At 40.1% G+C, this 23,600-nt stretch overlaps 1 protein-coding gene across 3 annotated transcripts in view; it reads left to right on the top strand.

Annotated features, from left to right (window-relative positions):
• cdk14 (cyclin dependent kinase 14) overlaps positions 1–23,600 on the top strand; it is a 211,664-nt gene that overhangs the window by 129,624 nt on the left and 58,440 nt on the right. For 2 of the 3 annotated variants that reach the window (XM_063879976.1, XM_063879979.1), the window contains 4 exons: positions 11,414–11,477; positions 13,244–13,282; positions 15,144–15,192; positions 21,799–21,938. In XM_063879976.1, the coding sequence (XP_063736046.1) occupies positions 11,414–11,477; positions 13,244–13,282; positions 15,144–15,192; positions 21,799–21,938 (292 nt within the window). The remainder of the gene's footprint in view (positions 1–11,413; positions 11,478–13,243; positions 13,283–15,143; positions 15,193–21,798; positions 21,939–23,600) is intronic. The other variant, XM_063879977.1, reaches the window with a different exon arrangement.

The raw sequence follows: 23,600 nt of genomic DNA, 5'->3' as shown, positions 1-23,600 counted from the left end.
ATTCTGGCTTGCATTACAACAAGGGACAGGTTGAACAGGCTCATTTATTTCTGAGTGATGACATCTGTGATAACCTGGACCATGAATCCTGGTCTATGTTGCCACATGTTGATGGCAGGGACCTGATGTTCTATAAGCATGAATCACTGTTTACACAGCTCAGGTGTAAATGGCACAGGATACACTGATGCTGACCTGCAGTATCTATCAGAGTCTAATTAAATCACAGTATCTCACACAGCACCTGTATAATCTCTACATGGTTTACAGGAATAATAGTCACATCAACAGAGCTTTTTAAATGGTAGGAAAACATGGTTTGCTGAATCCAAACAATAAGAAAATCACACAGGTTTTAATCCAAAGTGAATAAAAACAGGGTCAATCCACATCAACAATCAACCCGACAATCTCAGAACATCAAGGATCCTGCAGGTACATTAGCTAAAACAACAAGCCCAACCATGTTAGTATCTAAGTCTTGTACCTGCATGTATTTATTCATCTAAACTGTTTCCTCTTCAGAGAACTTTGAATACTGTTCCAGGATGCTAATGGCTAATGTAATCGATACAAACTGCATGCTTATCAGTGAATTTCAGTCCCGACAACTCTAGCTGAAGCCCAAAATGAATACCTTAAAATCAGGTTTACCCCGGTGCAGTTAACAACGACACAGTCTAACTCTTTTTAAAACAAATATACTGAGCTTCAGTCTCAAAATCAGAGCTGTCCAGGGTTCAGAACGCACCTAAATGGCTCAGGAACTAGAGAGGTTAACGATGGGTTCCTGTTTTATACATTTTTGTTAAGAGGCCCCTCTTCCACTCAACATTTCTCCCTAAGGAGCAATAGCAGACATCTGAAGACGTGAGGAGCTGCAGCTCTGTTAAAACAGCTGGAACTCAATGACCTGTTATCTTATGGACTTCATGACTCTTCATGTGGAGTGTGTTATTGTGTGTAGCTGTATATTGTGTGTGTTGTAGTATGCTTTTAGTCTCTCCACCTGGTACGGCACATTAAATGGTGACATTTATAGATGATTAAATAAAATAAATCAATAGAATAAATCAGATGGTACGGGGACCTTTAAGTAATTGCATGTACTGTAGTATCTCTGCATTGGATTATAGGATGGCATATATATTTTAAAGTAAATTGAGGTCTTTTCCTTGAATCTCCTGCCCCCCTCCCCGCTTCATATCATCCCCAATCTCTTAATTGGAGCACAGTGTAGCAGAGCAGACATAATGGATTTATATTCCGGGGCTGAAGGGCCTGAATAATTGATGCAGGGAATCAGAGAGATGAGAGTATGGAGAGGTTGGACCAGGGAAGAAGTCAAATCTGGAGACAAAGAGGGCTCTCTGCTGTTTGGCCCCTGGGCTGAGGGCTGAGGGCTGGAGATACTCATCTGAGTGGGGGGGATGGATTCTGGATTTTGGATGAGCAGAGGTAGAGGAAGCCCTGCAGGCGGGGGTTCTCTCACAGAGCGTGGAAACCCAGCAGAAAGATGCTTATTGATTGTGTTTGATGCCAGAAGGGAAAAATGGGGCTTCCTGCACACATCTGTAGGAGGCTCAGCCTCCCCATTAGACATAAAGACACACCCTTATTGGACGAGAGGGCCGGCAGTGGACTGACAATGAGGCTCAGCTGCTCTGCTTCTTCACAGACGCTCACAAATCTTTCAAATATAATGCTTTAGATTTTTTGCCCCATGATTGAGGTCGACTGGAAAATGGAATGAATGATAATAAAATACAGGCAACACAAAAAGACTGAACCCCTGAGAGGAAAGACCATTTAAAAAGGGCCTGTGCTCTTCTTTCATTGAACAAATCTGAAACGTTTACTAATTAAATGTATTAAGTCAACAATCTCACATTACTGTATTAGGTTAGTTGAAAGCAATAATATTAAGTTGAACCTGATGTTTAATATTATTGCGTTCAACTTGTCTAATACAGTTATGTGATATCTGTTGACAATAGTCAGTTTTTACAGTGCTCATCTCTAAGACACTCTTGTGCAACATAGGCTCTATTTTAAAGTGCATGTGCTGCATAAAAAGCTCAATTGTCAAAACTTTTATATATATTCAATAAGAAAATCCCACATGATTGTATAGATTAATGCAGACTGTTTCACCAGCATGTTGAAATGCAGATTTAAATGGAACTATAGTGTCTGGATAAATCTGAATTTACATTTATATATAACATTACATGAGCTGACGTTTTCATCCAAAACCGCTTACAAATCACTTGTAAACATTGTTGGCCAACATTTATTTTTCTCTCATTCCTACTTACTGAGATGATGTTTCTTCTATGCAAGCATCTTTGAGCATGAGGAAAAGCGCTATACTAATCTTATTTATTATCAGTATTACTTGTTATGAGGAAGGAACAAATGCCATTATTTAATTTTAACTTTCAGTTTTACTTCCAATTAAAGTATATGAAAAGTCTTCCATAAGCCTAACTTTCACAGACAGCATTAACTGAATTTTTATTTAATATATCAGTTGTTTCTGTGAGACCTTTCTTTATAACTTTATTACATAACCTAGAAATACTGATGAGCCAACTCAGCTTTTTCTCTTCCACATCCAGATCACATTCTGTTTAAATAAGTGTGTGTTCAGCTGTCAGGAGCATTGATCAAATGTAAATGTCTATGTGTGCAGCGTGGCGAGGCAGTGTGTGATCTCACAGTTAGCCCACCTGTCAGAGAGCCTGACGTTGACATTTCCACCCTCCCGCCTTGCTCTGCCTGTGTTTGTGTGTGTGTGTGTGTGTGTGTGTGTGTGTGTGTGTGTGTGTGTGTGTGTGTGTGTGTGTGTGTGTGTGTGTGTGTGTGTGTGTGTGTGTGTGTGTGTGTGTGTGTGTGTGTGTGTGTGTGTGTGTCAGCAGTCAGAGGGGTCAGAGAGTGGATCCACAGCCTCACACACTCATGTGAAGGGCACCATCAATGAATACCGCCAGTCAGAAGCATCTTAAAGGCCATATTGTTGGAAGAGAGGAGGAGAAAGGTCAGCCTCCATCACCGGTGAGAGGAACCCTGCCAGGAGTTGAGTCGGCACATTGGGCACGACGTCCGCAGAGTGAATGTCACAACGTGACCAAGAGTTTTTCTCCTGTCAGACCCTCTAGTCTAGCTGCCAGCTCTGTGAACCTGGAAATGTTGAATACCACAAAGTTTTATGTTAGAAATGTAGAGCACAGGTCCTGAGTAATGACAAACTGCCGGATGCAACTACATGTGTTGGGCACTTTGCACAATTAGCATAGGTTGCGTTAATTGATAACAGTTTGAAAACAGCTTGGTCGATTTGGGAAATGTTGAAGTAGTTTTCGGGTGTTTTTGGGGATGCTGAATGCATGTCACCACAGAAAGTCTTTGTGTGAAACCCATTTTCTAAATGCAGAGACCGTAACCATAACCGTGGAAACAAACATTAATACAGCTCTTGGATCCTGCTAGCTGTAGCAGAGGCACGTCACAGAAGTTTACGATGAGCTTCTAACCGACAGAGATGTAGCTCGATGTTGTTTCTGTTGTGAGTAACGTTAGCTGCCTGCGCCATGACAACATGCTGCTACAATTTCTACGAGCCTCCCTTTGCTCCATCTGACAGAATTCTAAATATAGTTATTGCTCGAATCACTGTTTTAAAGGACCACAAAACCATATCCTTACACTGCAGGCTGATATTGGGAGTTGCTGGAGATAAAATATTATTTATTCTGCATGTTAGACGATAAGGGAACATTGGTGTGCACATTGGTAAACGGACGACTAACTTTGGGAAGGCTAGTATGATGTGAATGTAGTTGTCAGATTATTTTGAGTAATATGAGTTGAAACAGGCCTGGCTGCTACAGCTAGAGGCTGATATTTCATGGCAGACGATTAATTTGGCATAATATGATATGGTTTTTGACATTATTCAAAAAGACTGTATGTAAATAGTTGACTCACAAGACATCACTTGAAAACAATAATCGGAATTGACACAGCTCCTCCTGGAGGCACTAGAGGCTTCCTAATGTAGTCGGCTTTTTAGTCCCTTTGACCTGTCAACACCAGTGTTGAAGGATAATTCCAGCTGATTAACTCCAGGTGTGATTTTATGCTTTTGGCCAAACCTATTAGTTTTGACAAAATTAAATACTCATCAAGATAACTGTTGAGAAGGCTAGGTTGTAAACCATGAAACAACAAACATTATACAAATCAAAACAAGGCAGAATACAGACGATAAAATACTTTAACTTTATTTGAATATTTAAATATTATGCTACTTTGTACTTCTACTCCACTACATGTATTTACATGTAATTTCTTTACAGATCTGGATTAATGATGGTAAATATAATCAGCCCTTAAATCAGACTTTAGTTCACCTGCAGTAAATCCAGCAGCTACCCTGCAGTATACAAAGCCATTCAAACTAGCTGCACCTTTACCAGCTCTGAGAACACTTTAATGATCAATCATTATAAAACATATCAGAGATATTATTCTGAAATGGACCAATCAAACAATGACTACTTTTACTGTCGCTACTTTAAGTACATTTAGATGAGAGTACTTTCTACTTTCACTGGAGGAACATTTTGAATGCAGGACTTTTACTGTAACAGAGTATTCCTACACTCTGGTACTTCTACTTTACTCAAGTACAAGATCTGAGTACTTCTACTTTAACTCAAGTAAAAGACCTGAGTACTTCTACTTTTACTCAAGTACAAGATCTGAGTACTTCTACTTTTACTCAAGTACAAGATCTGAGTACTTCTACTTTTACTCAAGTACAAGATCTGAGTACTTCTACTTTTACTCAAGTACAAGATCTGAGTACTTCTACTTTTACTCAAGTACAAGATCTGAGTACTTCTACTTTTACTCAAGTACAAGATCTGAGTACTTTTACTTTAACTCAAGTACAAATCTGAGTACTTCTACATTTACTCAAGTACAAATCTGAGTACTTCTACTTTTACTCTATTTAATCTATACTCATATTTATTTGAAACTTTTAAGAGTCCTAGAATAAGAATATTTTTGCACAAAACGTCCCTTAATCAACCCAAGAAAATGTTGTTTTTTCAAGTGCAATATTAGTTCTGTTAGATGAAAAGGAATAACTAGTTGTAGCATGCTAATGGAAACACACATTAACACTAACATGCAGTCCTGCTGGGACGTCTATACATCCCTAATGTTGTCCTTCACAAAATAACCATTGAACCAGGCTCTTGTGGACAACTTACACATGATTAAATCCTCGGGTTTTCTGCGCTCTGCTTGTTTGTATAACCACATTTTTTACGATCCAATTTCCCTGCAGCATCACACCTCCACACTGTTATTATCCTTGACAGCGTTTCCTGAGCTGTGCACCGGTCCTTACTGTGACTCAAACAAGAGTACCTAACATATCGTTCTGCGATAACGCTTTCTGCTTTTGTTCATTACAGCATTAACACAGTCTCAGCTAAGGGAAGGTTAAAATGAGCTGAAGGTCCATTAAAGAACACTAGTGGGCAGTTCTAGTCATTTAACTACTGGTTAAATATCCATGAAATGTTCTACACACATTCATGTTCCTGGTTTTCATTCAGCAGTATCGTAAACTCAATATTTAAATGGTTGGTTTGACTTATTTTGTTGATGATGTTGCAAATACATATAATCACATACAGCTCCAGAATAAATGAATAGACCGCTCCAAATGTTTCTTAAATCTTTATCTCTACATGTATGGCAGCCATTCCAGTGTCTGATGAAGTCTAACACAGAGACATGTTGTCAGTAGTTTATAGAATACAATACAAAATTATAATAATAATTTAAATCAAACATATACCAAATAGTAAAACCAGAGAAACTGATAATGCTGCAGTGGCCGGGGGCCAAATACGGCCCGCAGGCCATTTTGAAGCGGCCCTCAGCAAATTCTAAAAGTATAATGCAATATGGCCCACCAATTGAACTTTTGCTTGTCTTATATTGTACTTCTCTTATATATCTCAAATATACATGTTAAAATATATTAATGAGCCCAATTTTCAAATAAATTCAGTCATTTAGAATTTAAAACTGTTTCTAACAAATCTTAATTGATAAAAAAAAAAACAATAACTTATTTCTATAACAAGCTTGAAATGTAACCTTCATATTTACTCTTATTATCAGCTATCTGAGGCTTCTGTTTTAGGGAATGAGCTGCCAACAAAATAAATGAAACCCTAAAGACAGACGGGATGTAGGTTGTTTTTTTCTGAACGCGTTTTCAAGTATCGCGCATTATTCACCTACATTTGATTTGTTTTGCTAACTTAACTTTTGAGCAATATTCACCTCTATAAGTGACCCAGCTCTCCCTATATTTTTCTGTATGTGGCCCTCGGTGAAAAAAGTTTGGACACCTCTGATCTAAGACATTCCTATAAACTCAACAATACTTTGATCTTGCTATAAATCAGCAAATGCTAACATTACCAGCTAAAGGTTTACACTGTATGTGTAACATTCATGTGTATAACATGCTGTTGTGATGCTCTTAAACTGGTGAAAGACATGTATTGTGGCTTTGGCGATATTCTTAATTTTTCCCACAGTCAACAAATCCAATCAGGATGCTGTACATTTTAACATGGACTAAGTTTACAAAAAGAAAATTTGAACCACTCACACTTCAATAGTCCTTAACAAACAATACATCTATGTGAGGGTGTATTTATTCATCTACACTGCTAAAAAGAACATGATGCACCTACATTTATAAAAGAGACCCTGTACAGTAGAACCATTAGAACAAGGTACCGTACAGAGCAACTGAGAGGGTCTGTCCAGCAGCAGTATGGTGCGAATACCTGGCTGGCTGAGTGTATTGCTGCTATGAACAGTAAGCCGGTGCACATGTGAGCTGATGGAGGGGCTGATGGAGGGGCTGAAGGAGGGGCTGAAGGAGGGGCTGAAGGAGGGGCTGATGGAGGGGCTGATGGAGGGGCTGATGGAGGGGCTGGAGGAGGGGCTGATGGAGGGGCTACTGGGAGATAAATAATACCTTTTCACCGGCAGTGTTTCACTGACATGAGCATCCATCTGCTGCGACCCAGACAGGACAGGGCTTACCGAACACATTCCACCCGTCACAGTGGGAGACAGCTGATCCACTTGGCTCTGGTTCTGATCCGTTTGACCCCCTCCTGCAGCTGACCCCAATCTGTGTGAGTGGGACAAGGTTGGAGAGCAGCTATAAGTGTGTGTGTGTGGGGGGGTGGAGCAGTGAAGGAGATGAAGATGCAGCATTTAGATAAAGAGAGTGGAGGTCGGGATGTGGGGAGGAGGGGGGGGGCAGCTGAGACCGGGGTCAGGTCTGCTGCATTTGTTTGGATTAAGGGACTGAGAAAGAATACGAAAGCACATGTCAAAGTTATAGGATGCTTGCAGCCATGAGATATTACTGCTGCACATTTGCTTAAATGTCATAAATAATGCAATATGAACTATATCCAAAATGCAGTAAGGCAAAATATGTCAAATATTTATTCTGAATGTTGAATTGCCATGCCTGTCCCAGGACATAAATGATGTTCTATACACTCAATAAAAAATCCTTTTGTGCTACAAAATCAGACCGTGATCATTTAACCGTGATTTTCGGAATAATGGTTCAAAAACGGTCATTGTCTTTAATATCGTGAATCATAATTTAATTCCAAAATAATCCCAATCAGATATATTTTTCAAATCTTGCGGCCCCTAAATACCACCAAAGTTTTTCTATTAACAGTAGGATTTTACTTTGCAGAGATGCGATAGCAGGAATAAAAGATGCCAAACGGGAGTAATGGCTGCGTCCCAGGTCCAGTTGCTCTGTGCATGCTGGCTTATTGCCGTGAATAAAACCGGAAAGGAGCTGTCATTAATGTTTTCAGTAAGACCAACTCTTTTCCTATTGTCGGAATGTCTTATGGAAAATAGTCTACTTACCTTTTTTTTCTGTTTTTTCTTCAAGTCCAAATCACAGGTGTAACTCCAAAAAAACTAATTACAACCAGAGGACATTTTGTTTTACCAGCCTGGTCACTGGGACACCAACCACAGGTCTTGATAGCCCTTATAGTAGGTTATTACAGTATGGATGGAATGAAAATGTATAAAAGCAGCATAGGTGAAAATATCTGAGCTGCTGATTTTGAACTTTTTTTTGACCTGGATAGTTTTTGGAAATGTACTGTAATTCTAAAACCCTGAAATGCCCCTTTAACATGACACAGGTTTATTTAAATGTCATTCTCCGAGTATCCTTAAACACAAAAACTATGTGTATCGCAGTGTGAAGCTCTTCATCTCTCCGGCAGCACACGTATAAATGGGGGTTCCTGGGTGAATGTCAGACGGACTGTTTGTTTGTGTCTGTGTGGCTGGGTGGTCTGTAACTAAGTTATCTTTTGGAGGGGTCGGGGGGGTTATGTAGACTATATATGTCCTGTAGAATATGCATGCAAGCTCAGAGTCCTGACCTGCGACCTCACAGGAATTCCTCTGTGGCACAACTTTCTCTCTGTGATGCATGCTCCTCTCTGTACCCTTCAGGCACCCACGCATGTTGAGAGATGAATACGCCCCCCCCCCCCCCCCCCCCGCCGCCCCCCTGTCAACATGCTGTTTCATGTGTTCATTAACCAGTCTGTGCCGGGCTGGGAATCCACCGACCCAGCAAAGTGATGTTTCCATGTAGGATATGAGAAGAGGAGAAGAACAAACCGCAGATTCAGCATAACGTGATCAAAGTCAAACATGACCTGACTTTATATTTAGAAGCATGGAAATCACGACTCTCAAAAGTAGCACAGCATTGCTTTATAACACAAATACTTACAGAGAGAATGTGGACAGAATATGTGACTCACAAAATAAATGTCATATTAAGTAAAGTGGCATGCTAGTCAAATAATAATTACACTTTCGAAGTATAAAAAGGTATGTAGCAGCATTATATAAAAATAAGTGAAAGTAATGAAGTAACTGCAGGATGGCGGTAGTAAATACTATATTTCCTAGTATAGAAGTAAATGTACACTGTTGCCCAAGTTTGATTTTTTTTGTTGAAGAAATGTATTTAAATTACAGAAATGACTTTATCAAGAATAACTCATAGTCACAATCATTTCATGAGAAGAAGTAAAATATTAATATATGGTCCCCCTAACCCATCACAGTCCCCTGCTTCCACTCCAGCTGCTATTTATTTAAGTGTTTAAGTTTCTACTTATTTGCCCCACTTGTTTGTTTGTTGGTAGGTTTTTGTCTGTCCACCACGTAAAGCGGCCTTGGGTCCCTTGAAAGGCGCTATAAAAATGTAATATATTATTATTGTTATCATTATTATTATATATTTTATTCCAACTTTATGGGCAACAGTGTATATATTGCACCATGTCACATTACAGGTGTTGGTAGTGCATGCACCTATATGCACATTTACACAAATCCAGCTTAATTGTCTAACTTGTCTCATGGCCACATCAAGCTTGTTGTCATATATTCAAATAATAAATGAAATTCTCCAGAACTACATTTAGCATCTAAATGCAAATTAGGTTTTAAACAATGGGACTTCTGCAGATCTTGCAGATTGAACTCTCTTTGTCCTGCCTACTCAATGAGTAGGGGGTGCGTGGTGCTGTACTGCTCTCTAGTGCCGTGTTTTGTTCTTACATCCACTATGGCAGCTACTTGTGATAATAACAAGCCTCTGACCTTCTGTTTGTTCCTCTGCTTTGCATTCAATTTCATTCAATTGGCCATCTTTAGCATTTCAGTTTTCTGACTGGATACTGTCACAGTTATGGAAACAACATTTTAAATTGTCTTTCCCTTAGTCTCTCAACCAAACAAACAAGAGTGATCATCCCTGTAATAATAATAATAATAATAATCAAAGTCAACAAAACAGACATATAAAAACAGAACTAAAGTCACATGTTTATCCATTCTAAAAAGTTTTTTTTTGACACTGCCTTCAATTAGTTATTTACTTCTTTTTTTTCATTTTGGAGTCACTGACAATGCCTGAAACTATTGCGCAGCTTTATCTCAATAATATATTTTTATTATGAACATTTTCCAGGAAAATACAATTGGAAGCACAAAGCCAAACCTTTTGTAGCTGATGCTAAACGATACATTTATTTATTCAGTCATGTAGCAAACATCATGTTTTTAAAACATAAATCACATTCAGGCTTTACATGCTTACATAATACTAATAATTCATAACCGGTAACTAATTAAGAACATGTTTTATTATACAGTGCGTTCACTGACAAATAGACAACACCTTCAATTCATTAAGAGAATGAAAAAGAAACTAAAAAGCAGAAACTGAAATTGAAGTAAAACAGTAAATAAAATCACATGAAAGCAAAAAGCAAAAAGTTTTAAGAAGTGATTTATTTAAACAGATTTGCAGCCCTGATCTGAGGATGTCAGGGTGAGGGAGGGGACATAGGACAACGAAAGGTCAGATACAGTAAATACCTTCTGGTGCACAGTGTGTGTGTGTGTGTGTGTGTGTGTGTGTGTGTGTGTGTGTGTGTGTGTGTGTGTGTGTGTCTGTGTGTGTGTGTGTGTGTGTGTGTGTGTGTGTGTGTGTGTGTGTGTGTGTGTGTGTGTGTCTGTGTGTGTGTGTGTGTGTGTCTGTGTGTGTCTGTGTGTGTGTGCGTGTGTGTGTGTGTGTGGTGGTGGTGGGGGGGGGGGGGGGGGCTCTCTGTAGCAGGCAGCAGAACCCTGAGCGCCTCCCCTGTAGGAGTGTGCTGTGGATCAGAGACAGCGGGGCAATCTGGAAACTATTATACTGCTTAGCTGTGATGGATCATGTGGAAGGCATGTCCGCTGCTCTGGCTTTTGTCTTCATAAAGCGGGCTGTGTGCGTGAGAACTCAGCCAGTCTTTCCATTAAAGTTACTAATCAGGCCGATTGTACAAGCTATGGGATGTGTTTGTGCTCTAAGTCCATGTTTTTCAAACACACAGTCATGTTGAAGAGTCTCTTTCTCTCACTCACAGGAACAACCTACTACCAATGTTTATTTCTTTAACTAATGACATAGTACAATTAGTTTTTATATTCAACAAAAAGATATCACAAATGGTCTAGTTTTGTCTGCAATATCAGTACTACTTTGAATGGTCATTAATATATTTTGTGTATAATGGATTTTTAATGTGGAAGCTCCTCAGGCCAACTTCCCTAATAAATACTTGCAAAAAGCAGAAAAGACATGTAAATTGGTATCTAGGCCTTAATCATTTCAGAACTGTTGATCTCAAGTAGGAAACGTGTACATTTCATTGCTTATAACACTTGCTGTTGCTGTGTTTTTCAGGTCATTGGCACCCCGTCAGAGGAGACTTGGCCTGGCGTCAACTCTCTGCCTCACTTCAAACCAGGTGAGACCTTTCATGTGATGAAGTATTGTTAGTGTTATAAACAGAGACAAGTTGTTTTAATGCTTCAATAAGGTGAATCATACTCAACCCAAAAAACAAGAACACAGTGTTGACCAGAGGGTTACCATGAAGCATTGGATATAAGGAGGAGTTAGCAAAGGAGCTATCATCATGATGTAGCTATGTTAGCATTATAGTATAGCAACATGTGTTAGTCCTAATATAAGTATTATGGTTTGGTTTTTGTTTTATTTGTAACTTATTGCATTGTATCCTGTGTTTTTTTTTGTTTTTGTTTTTTTCCTTGTAGAAAATCAGGCTCCCTGCTTAACACCTTAACTGAAGCTATTATAAGTTTGTTAATAATTGTTAGTTATTAACACTAGGCTTTATGCTAACATAGTTGACACCATCTGTCATGCTATCACTTAAGCTCACACAATAGTTATTTACACCAGGCTTCATGCTAACACTTCAGCTCACACAATAGTTATTTACAACAGGCTTCATGCTAACACTTTAGCTCACACAATAGTTATTTACACCAGGCTTTATGCTAACACTTTAGCTCACACAATAGTTATCAACACCAGGCTTCATGCTAACACTTTAGCTCACACAATAGTTATCAACACCAGGCTTCATGCTAACACTTTAGCTCACACAATATTTATGAACTCCATGCTTCATGCTAACACTTTAGCTCACACAATATTTATGAACTCCATGCTTCATGCTAACACTTTAGCTTACACAATAGTTATCAACACCAGGCTTCATGCTAACACTTTAGCATACTCATGTTTTGTATGAAGCCTTGGAATTTGCTGCTCACATGTTAATTAATATGTCATGTTATCAATTACTTATTGGTTCTGAACCACTACACATTAATGCAGCAGCAGCAGTAGCAATGGCAGGGCTGGGTGGGGTAGTGTGGGGGTGTCAGCCATGCCCTCTGGGAGCTCATTAGGGCTTTTTAGAGGAACATGAACTAAGGGAGTGCAGATTAGTGTGATTTGATGGAGGGGAGAAGAATGGAGTGGAGGAGAGGGGACAGCGAGGATGGACATAAAGAGGGGGAGAGTTATGGTGTTGGCTGTGGGATGCAGCCTCCCATCTCCAGTGCCCAATTAGGGACCAAATGGATGGCTCGTGGTCTCAAACACACACAGTGCACATGTAAACTCTCATCCTGTGGCCATGGCGACGGCTATTTGCACTCAAACACTGTTGAACAGCTGTGCAGCTGTCTGACCACACACCTGCAAACACACTACTGTGTTTGCAGCTGATACTAACATAGTGAGGGATCAATGTTTGATCAAATTGGACGAAAAAATTATCAGCACACATTGTAGGATTATGATCTGCTGCTATACAGATTCCCTTTAACTGTTCAATTGTACTGTCGATCCAAATCTCTGAAAGTTACATCATGGGAGGGTCAAACGTTCTTAAAAAAGGTCTCTTATTGGTCTGTAATGAAGATTTGTATTTTAAATTCACAAGCAACGCAAAATACATATATTTATTTGTTGTATGAATTTCACCCTGTTTAGGGCAATGTATTATTATAGCATTATAGTTTGTATTTGTTTAAATGTCTGCCTATTCTATACGAAACAGGTCAAAAGGTGGGGATATTACTGTCCACCCTAAATGATACATAGTACCGTCGGATAAAAAAGTATGACACTAATCCAGTAATCTGTTAAATCAATAGATCTTCTGTATTTTCCATAATCTGAATATTTATTTTCCAGTTTCCAAATTGAATAAAGCCCAGCAGATGGCAGTGTTGCGTAAGTCTGGAAATCTGTTTTGTGTTTAAAAAAACATCCATATTCAACATGTATTTGTAAATGTATCATTATTATCAGTGTATGAAGCGTATGGTTGAGGTGATTATATTTCTGTTAAACTTTTTTTTTTAAAAGACTATTTTTTGGGCCAGTTAAACCTTTATTAGATGGATTAGAATGAGGGAGATAGTGGGGATGACACGTGTAAAGGCACTGCAGGCTGGATTTGAACCTGTGTTCTCCACAGCAGGGACTGATCATTTATGCTGATATAATGCTGATTAAACAGCATTGCTAAAACAACACTTTTACCACCGCTGTATAAAAATAACAGATTATCTCTACAAATACTCAGATTTCGATGACATGTTAATTATATCTGAATAAACGATTATATCATTATTGTATATCTTACTAGTCAAATATCCTATTCAAAATTATAATGATCGGAACAACGCCTGTGGTCTCCCTCTCACCTCCTCCCCTGTACATGGCGGCAGGAGGCTGGGGCTCTGAGCTGACACTGAGACTGGACCAGGCTGCAGCTCACACTGACACACAGTTGGCTGGTCGGCCTGTAGGATCAGGCTGGCAGTGTGTGTGTGTGTGTGGGGGGGGGCTACCTCCCTGGGTGGCTGGCTAGCTTGTGGGTTGGCAGCTCAGCCTCACTCTGCGTCCACATGGCTGCTTTGGCTGAGATTAAGAGAACAGTGCACACACTCGCAGCATAACACACATAGCTGTGGAGATATGGAGGGACTTTCTCCTCTGGCTGGAGCACAAGCACATAGTTAGCTCTGTATTACTCAAGACTGGAGCATTTCGGAAATGAGAGGGAGCCACACCTTCATTTGTCACACTTATATTCAAGCAGCACTAATTTCATTGAGACTTTATTTAGATATTGCTATGGTAATAAAGTAATTCAAGATTAAACCATGGCTTGGGATTTAGGGGTAATGAGTAGAAAAACAATCAATAAATCCCTTAGCATACAAATTCCCCCATCATGTCAAAATGTATATAATGCAAACTACAAAAGCATAATTCAAAAAGGTGTAGATATATGGGCAACATGTCAGTTGTCCCTGGTGTGTATGCAGTCTATTTGAAATGTAATCTTTTGACCCTAAGTCTACATAACAGATTAGAAAGGCTCTTCCTTAAAATGTATATGGCAATGAAGGCGACAAAGATTCAGACTGTAAAAAATGCAGTTGCTCACAAATCTAAGATGTTATTTCTGGGCAGTTAAAACTTTTAACAACATGGATCCAGTGTCTTTCACGTACACGCTGGCCTAACATCGAAAGACACATGAGACATTAACAGAAATAACTTTTCATTGAAACAACTTTTTAGTACAGTTTTTTCACAAAAGAAGTATGGTGGACACCTTCAGGCACTGACCTGTGTTTTGAATTTGGCACAGCCAGAAACACGCAGGTGTTTTTAATGACTTTAATGACGACTGCATTCCTTTTTAGTGATTGTGCTCGCTTGCTCAGCCTTCTCTGACATGTACACTGAACAGCACATCGTTAATGTAATTACTTACACCTGCACCTTTCCTGCTTTACTGTAAATGAAAAGCACAGGAGGATTAATGATACTCTTCAAAGTGAAAATATTTAACAATAATTTTGAGTTTTTATTGACAGTGGATTCAGAGTGATCATAAAAAAAATGTCAGGTATTTCATACTGTATGAATGTTTACAATCAACGAATAAAACATCTAATTGGCTGATTTTACAGCGTGGTTTGGCTTGATATGCCACAGTATTTATGAGTTCAGTGTGTAATTCAAATGTGATGCCAAGTCAATGACTAAATGTTGGTTTGTGTTCTTCTCATTACAGACCGCTTTACAGTGTACAGCCCCAAGAAGCTCAGACAAGCCTGGAATAAGTAAGTGAACCAACGTGCGTGCGTGTGTGTGTGTGTGTGTGTGTGTGTGTGTGTGTGTGTGTGTGTGTGTGTGTGTGTGTGTGTGTGTGTGTGTGTGTGTGTGTGTGTGTGTGTGTGTGAGTGTAACTTTGTACTGTATAGAAGTGAAGTGTTATTTCATAGGGTGTTGTAGCTGACACTGTGTTCCTGGTTCCTTGCTTTAGAGGCTCCCTCCCCCGGGTTTTGAACACAATGATAGTGCAGCCCACAGACTCTGCCTCCACCCTTCCTGCAGCATATGTGTGTGTGTGTGTGTGTGTGTGTGTGTGTGTGTGTGTGTGTGTGTGTGTGTGTGTGTGTGTGTGTGTGTGTGTGTGTGTGTGTGTGTGTGTGTGTGTGTGTGTGTGTGTGTGTGAGTGTGATTCTGCTCAGGCTCATTTGGCAGAAAAAGGTCATGGTGGCACAGTCCAGGCTCCCCCCAGATGTGTGCCACTGTTTGCCCGAGGCAAACATCTGGAGGGGAGACCACAGAGGGCAGAGGTGGGGGTGTGTGTGTGTTTTCCACTGGGAAATGTAAAGCAGCACCAGGAAAGAGGTTTATGTAAAACTCCAGCTGTCTGATCAGCTGTGTCACAAGTATAGCTGCTGCTGCGGGGATCCATGATACCTGTGATCCTCCTGTGGTTTCAAACAATTCATCTGTGTCGTCAACCCCATCTGCACCTGTAATCTGTATAGAAAGGACAACAGACACCAAAATATACTGTATGTTTAATTCCGTAGAAATAAAAGACATTAAAGTTCACGTGTTATACTGTATTTCAACAATATAATACAGGTCTCAGATATATACAGAACATGTCTCTGAAGTGTTTTGCTCAAAATACCAAACAGATCATGCATAATAACATGCTATAAACCCCTCTGTTTCAGCCCTGTTCCAAAAGTTCTGATTCTGTGTCCGAAAGAGATGAGGAGTTTTGTTTTGAAGCAACATTTTGAACTGAGCCATGTTGGTTTTCAAAAAGCTGACTTTTCAAAATGAAACAGGTTACTTTTGATCTGTTGCTAATGAGCTGCTGCTGGCCACGCCCCTTTCAGAAAGTGTTTCTGGCTCTCGTTTCATAATGTCCACCGGCAGAAACTCAGCGGTGCAAGAGTTCATTTATGATCCTGAATCCGACCCTGTAGTTGAAGTTTGCGCATGCAGCTGGATGTTTCCGACTCAGACATCCAGCTGAAACTGGTGGCCAAAAATACGCAGAGGTATAGGAGGGGCTTCAGGAAAGAGGGGGGGCTTACCGTGGTTGGTTTGTTGCTAATGCCGTACAACCCACAAATGGCGTCATAGATGAACTTTACGTCACGTATGAATCGAAACCTAACTCACCCATTTTGGAGCGGCTTTCACTTACTGGGATCAGGAGGGAAAGAGAGAGAACCTTTTCTGCTGACACTTCTGAGTCTCTTAACACACAGGGGAGACAAATATATACTTACGTTTGCCAGCAGTTCCTCAGATAAATGTTTAAATTGTGTACACAGAGTGACTCCCTCATACATGCCTTTTGGAATGTTTGCTAAATTAGCAAGAATTAAAAAATCAATTTTTCCCCAGGAGTCTGCCTCTTCCAATAGACCCAGGAAAATAAGATAGCCAACTGGATGGCAAATACTGTTTCACCATTGGTCTATATGAAACTGATAATGCAAAACTGGAAAAATAAAGCAGCACATACCCTCCACAGAGAGAAAATGGTAGTTCAATTTTATTTGAACACAGAAACAACGTCAGTAGACAGTTTGTTTCTTTGTTTTATAAGGATGACTGAGCATGCAATATTACCTATTTTTCACCATCTGCTTTATTTAATGTATTTATCTTTTACTCATATGTTTTTGTATGTATGTTCTTTTTTGGGTAATATTGCATTTATACATTTTTTGGAGCAAGTGCATTTTTGGTGTCTATTAAACACCTACTGATTTTCTTTTTAGAAAGAAGAATGAAAGAACAGATACCTTACTGACATTAAGTTATTGAATAAATAATCATGTCACGTAGATTTGTAGTTTAACTATCTCTGCTGTCATATAACAGCTTTGTAGCTCCAGTTTGAAACATTTGGGAAAGAACCGCTCAAGTTTGGAGATGATTATACTGCATATAAAGAATTTAGAAAAGTCAATTGACCAAATATAATGACCAATGGAAATGGGAGTGGGTTGAGGTGGATTTCCCCTCCCAGTGTCCAGGAGGAAATCAAAATGTGAAGAAAGAAGGTGAGGTGGAATGTTAATGACCGGCACTTCCTCTCTGTCTCTTTCATCAGAGGCCAGGGATGATGAATCTGATATGAACTCACACTCTCACTCTGTCTGGCTCTCCCTCCGCTCTCTCCTGTTTCTGCTCTGTGTTCCTTCCTGCAGCTGGAGAAATGTGAGGGGCAGGAAAGAGTTCAGGGTTTATATCTGTTTGGTGGGCTTCTGAACTGTTACGAATATAGTAAGACAAGCATGTGTTCATGTTAAAAGTCCCATATTTTGCTTATTTTTAAGTTCATGCATTTTTATATAATTACTACTTGATTTCCTACAAAAGAATGTTTAAATGGAACGGTAAATACACGTTTACTTTGCACGAGAGTCAGAGGTTGCCTTACAAAGTGCACTTGCTCAAGAAACTAACATTCACACAGTTAACCGGGCCATTTGAAGCAATTTGGAAGAAATGATCTTCATCAATAACACCTCCACATGTTGACTGCAGGGAATCAAACTGTGTTAAAAAAACGTGTAGATGATCAGTCTTATAGGAGGTTTTAAAAATTGGTTGCATGTGTGCCTCAGCTTCAGCATACAGTATCAATATTACATTTTTGACTATCTATTAGTTGTTAAAAGTTCACATCTGTAGCGATCCTGAAAGTGCTACAATGTTCTGTATCACTTGTATGGATGTAAGAGTGATGGCGTACCTGAAAATGATTGCATTGAAGAATCCCACTCCACCTCTTGAACCGCAACTGCCCCTACTTTACATGCTTTAATGTTCATATAACACATTCATAACTCATACTGCCGCTATGAGTGCAATGACTGATGTGTGAGGAGAGCGTTTTTGCTTCCAAACTTTAGAATACATTATAGACTATACTGCTTTTTGAATGGGATTCACATCAAATAAAAAAACTGACACAAAATATTGATTTGAACACATTCTCTTTTTTTAATCATGTTATTGCCTCTGACAGGAAAGAATACACTGTAGTCCTGATCAAGGTGAATGCTCCATAATTGTTTACATTTTCTTTTCTATTAACAAGCCTTTAAAGACTGCCTGACCCTGCTCTCCACAAATAGCTACAAATAAGAATATTCAAAAAGTGTTCACCAATATCTTTCTGATGTTTGCTGTTCACAGCTGAAGATACATTGGTCAATAGTGGATTGATATGACTGCAGTCTTTTGATCAGGGCATCCTTAGCAATGATCTGCTATCAAAAAGAATCTAGAATGTCCAATTGACCAATCGGAATCGATTATTCAACTACGCCGTGTTAAAAATGTCTATACCCGCGTTCTATATCTGATAGAATGTATACAGTGTGACCCTATAGCTGCATGCTCAGGCCTGTCAGCTAAGCTCACATTGCCCTCACAACACCCTCATCATCAAATGAGTCAGATTCCAGATGATGTCTCCTGACAAAATACACACCGCTTTCTTCCTCCTCCTGCTGTCTGATCAAACAAAGAGACCACTTTCTGCAGTTGGGGGAGGGGGGGGGGGGCACTGCAGGCAGGTGGTATCCTTTATCTCCTCTCTCTAAAGGCCTTGGTGTAGTTTTCTGATAGAATCCCTTTAAAAGCATGGCCATGCACCAGTGAGGAAGGAATGCTCCACTCTGCTGTAATGTGCCATCACATGCAGGTGTTTGATAGTTCAGGAGATATGATCCATCTCACTGTCGATGTGCACTTATTCATCGGGCTTGGCTGACAGCAGTAGCACAAAGGAATGTGCACCTACTGTACATCAACACTGTTCAAAGGTCAACATGCTCACATCCAGGTGATTTCACACCTACACCTACCGTTTGTGCTGGCCCCTGCAGAGACACTGTACAGCTAAGCACAGCTAACTAAACTTTCACAGATCTCTCGAAGCAAATACAATCTATAGAATTCATTTCTGGGCACATGCATGCTCCCCAGAAGATGATCCCTTCTATTTTGTCCCTGGATGCAAGCATAACCTCTAAAACAGTTCTCAGTTAATAGCTGTAACAATGTTTTTATAATTCTAACCACATTAGCAAAATAAGAAGACAGATTTTGAAGGTCTGAACATTACCTCTCTGGTGATGTGTGCAGCAGGGCTGTTGTACAAGTCGGCAATAGTATGTTCCTACGATAGCGGAGGCTGCATTTTCAGGACCCCAGTCATAGGACCGCATTGCTAGGACCCTAGTTTAATTGGATGCCTGCAAAAGTACAACCAGTGAGTATTGAGTCTACTACACAGCGATTCTGTTTAGACATTGTAATGCTGGTTATCTTTTCATGCATTACGGTCAGGTTTAGGGTTAGCTATAGCTAACAAATAAGTGTTTGCAGTGCCTTTAATACGGTTAGAAGCTATCATAAGCTAACAGAGGATTGTTTGTATTGCTGTAAGACTATTATAGTTAACGTTAGCTGCTCACACTTCATTTCAAGACACCAGAATTTGTTTTATTGTTAAATAAATACAACTTTAAAAGAACTCATGTCTCCGATTCGGTAGGTGGCAAGTGTCACAAAAAGCTAGGGTCCTACAAATGCAGTCCCACGTCTGCGGTCCTGAAACTGCAGCCTCCAGTATTGCAGGAACTTACTACTCCAAGTCGGAGCCTGTTGTTGTGCATACTTGGCCTTGTATTGTGTAACATTGTGGGAGATATGGAACCATAGCTTGACGGTTCAATTCTGATCTGGACATAGCTATTTGACAAAAACACAATCAATCTTAACCTTTATTTAACCAGAAGGTTTCATGAGATTAACACTTATTTTGCAAGAAAGTCCTAGCCAAGATAGGCAGCAGCACAGTTAAAGACAACAAATAAAAACAACGACAGAGAACATATATATGGTCACAATCAGGACGTCATCTTAAAAAGCATCTACAGACAGAGCTGCTGCTTCTCAGTCATTAACAAGTTCTTTAAAATAGTTCAGAGGGACCAGCTCCCTGTGTATCAGTTGGTGTTGCAGCTGATACCAAATTGAGCAGCGTTATTGAATGCCCTTCCAGCAGCTCAGTGTGGACTTTAGGGACAGTCAGCAGAAACAAGTCCTCAGAATGAAGTTGATTGGATCCCGTCCGTTTCCAATAGATGTTAATCTGAAACATCGATCCTGAGCATACAAGCAGCAATACGTGTTTTAAGGTTAGCAATGAACTTTAATGCCCAGTGGTATACGGGATCCAGGGATCGTAGGCATGAAGAAGATGCATTCAAATACCCCCCATCATCGTACTCCAGCTCCAGCTTAAATCTTGCAGGAATGAGAAGCTCTCATTCCTGTTCAAACTGTTGAATAACTGCACTGTTTATCAGCTGCTTCTAACTAAACATCTAGTATCATTAACGGTCTTACTGTCTCATTTAACATTCAGTTATTTTCTATAAGTACAGTTTCTCACAACACTTTCAGAGTGTGCACTGAAGAGCAGCTGTGTGTGAGAGGCAAGCAGAGGCCCTGATGGACTTCATTAACTTTGCCTCTCTGCTGAGTGGTGTGGAGTTGAACAGAGTTTCCCCTCCTCTGTCTCTGCTGATAAGTCGATCCCCATTGAGAGCCGTGGGAGTGTCTGTCAGAGTGCCGGGCTGAGAGAGGCTTGCCGAACATGAGAGGTGCTCTGTGGATGTGAGCGGCGGGCCAGAGAGCTGCGCTGAATAACATCATGTTTATTTAATGCAGCGAGGACTAATTACTTACTGAAATTGTTGCTCTTAGTTTATTTTCAATCTCTTCTCCCCCCTCGGCACTACTAGGTGGGGCTGGTTCAGGAGTTCAGTGACTCCCAGTATGAAGACACGCACACAGTTTTCTTATCTTGAACAGTTTTTGCGACCCGCCCATCATGTGCGAGCTCTCAGGAGCAAGGTGTGAGCGAGTGGGCTCTTTTGTGTGTCTAAGAAGTGTTTTCCCTCATGAGTCAGCAGACCTCTGCATAATTAGGGTGCTTGTTTTTTGTTGTCAGCAGCTCTGTGAATTGGAAAAACATTGTTTTTCCCAAAGGGATGAATGAATGGAAACTATATTCCTCTTTATTATATTTAAAGTAGAGAGCATTGGATGGGCTAAATGGGTCGACCACCTGTTTTCTATTGTGTGGTTAAAACAAAAGAGGCAAAACCAAAAAAATGATACTAAAACATGGATAGTCTTTTTCTGTTAGATGCTAATGTTAAAGAATGTAACAGAACTGTGCTAACGTCCATGTACTGTATGTGTCTCTTTAACGTTTCGCGCTGTGGGAATTGTAGTCATATATCTCAAACAGAGAACTGTCTGTAACCTGTGTGTTTCTGCGGGGGCTCTCTCTGATAAAGTGTGTCTCTTCTGTGTGTCAGGTTGGGCTATGTGGACCATGCCGAGGAGTTGGCCTCCAGGTTCCTCCAGTGCTTCCCAAAGAACCGGCTGTCAGCCCAGGCAGCACTGAACCACGAGTACTTCAGCAACCTTCCTCCGCGGCTCTGTGAGCTGCAGGACAGTACGTAACACACACACACACACACACACACACACACACACACACACACACACACACACACACACACACACACACACACACATCCCACCTGTCTGTTTTTGAAATTACTTTATGCTTGTCTTGAGACTGCTGGCAACAAAAACATTGAACAAAAAATACTTTAATATTTGACTCAATAGAGAGGTGCAGCGATGACAACCTGGAAATTAGCATTGCAAAGGTTCCCTCGACCAGACTCTATTCAATTTTTCCATTGGATTTGAGAATACCGCAGAAAAGGAGGGGTTTTTTTATGATCTTTTAAGCAATAATGCGATTGCCAAAGGTAAAAAGTGAACATTAGGCTGTTACAAACTACATAACAGATGCGTGGCTGCACGTCACCACCGCTAAGCTAAAGGCGGCTAATGTTCATCCTGATGACCTCTAGTGGTCTAATTTAATCATTTGTTAGCATCCGCCGTTTTAGGACACATTATATGAAACACAGATCTTTTGAAAGATGCTCCTAATAGCAATAGAATTGATCTGAAAAAGAAGAAAGTACCAATAGCTTAATCAGCATACTTTTGTGGCTTCATTCTAAATTGGAAACAAATGTATAAAAACTTAAATTCCAAAGTACAGGGATATATAACTCTATATATTTTTACAGAAAAGAATAGTATTTCATATATACATATACAATAGACAGGTAGAGTATAGCATTGTGCATGGTGTTTATAAATTGATTCATTGTTGTTGTTTTTTGGCCCTAAATTATCTTCCAGAAATGTGCACTTTACTTTACTAATCACTGGTTATCACAGGACAGATTCACATAAAAAAAGAAACATGTGCAGTAGAAGGTCTTTGCTTTCCTGCAGTGAAATACCTCGACAGTCACGAACTCTTTCCTCTCTCTGTCTTTGTTTCTCCTCTCTGTGTTTCTTTTTTCCTGAGCTCTGGTCTGCTGTGGATCACACAGATGCAGACCTCAGGGCTTGTTTTTGTTCCAGCACAGAAAGCTCTTATTATGAGGGGGCCGTTGGGACAGTGAACCTCTGCTGTCTGCAGCAACACACTCAGTCTGATCTTCCTCGTCCTGAGCAGGCTGAGGCAGTGATGGTTCTAGACCGATTTTACTGGGGGGGGGGGGTGCATGCTGGGGCCAGTTATTTCATGAGGGGAGCACACCAGGCGAAAGAGACAAAGACTGTATTCAACATTTTAACTTTTGTATGGGGAAAAAAATACTGGTGTTTTTTTGGAAACAGAATTTGTTTCTGTAGTTACAATTTTATTAAAATTCCGGGTGTCTGGTGCCTTGCTCAAGGGCACCACGGCTCCCTGTCCTACTGACTGAGCCACTAACTTCGGCTACAGCATAACACTACCTATAATTGTATTATCATTATTAACTCTTCTTTCTGAGGTGGGGCCACAGAGGGGTCTAACCTTATTGTTACTCGGCACTGGCCACTATTGCCCCCCCCCCCCCCCAGAACCGCCCATGGGCTGAGGCCTTAAATAACCCGGTACAACATGAAGCAGGTGTGTGTGCTGCTTGGAAGAGTTCAAGGCTTCAGTCGGGCTATTTTTCAATTAATCCCACACAATTGTGTTATTGAAGGAAGGTCTCAGAGATGACATATCCATAAGATTAAACATACATCGCCAATC

Source organism: Eleginops maclovinus, chromosome 3 (assembly GCF_036324505.1).
Source record: "Eleginops maclovinus isolate JMC-PN-2008 ecotype Puerto Natales chromosome 3, JC_Emac_rtc_rv5, whole genome shotgun sequence".
Classification (NCBI taxonomy): Eukaryota; Metazoa; Chordata; class Actinopteri; order Perciformes; family Eleginopidae; genus Eleginops; species Eleginops maclovinus.
This window is presented reverse-complemented; position numbering and strand designations above follow the sequence as displayed.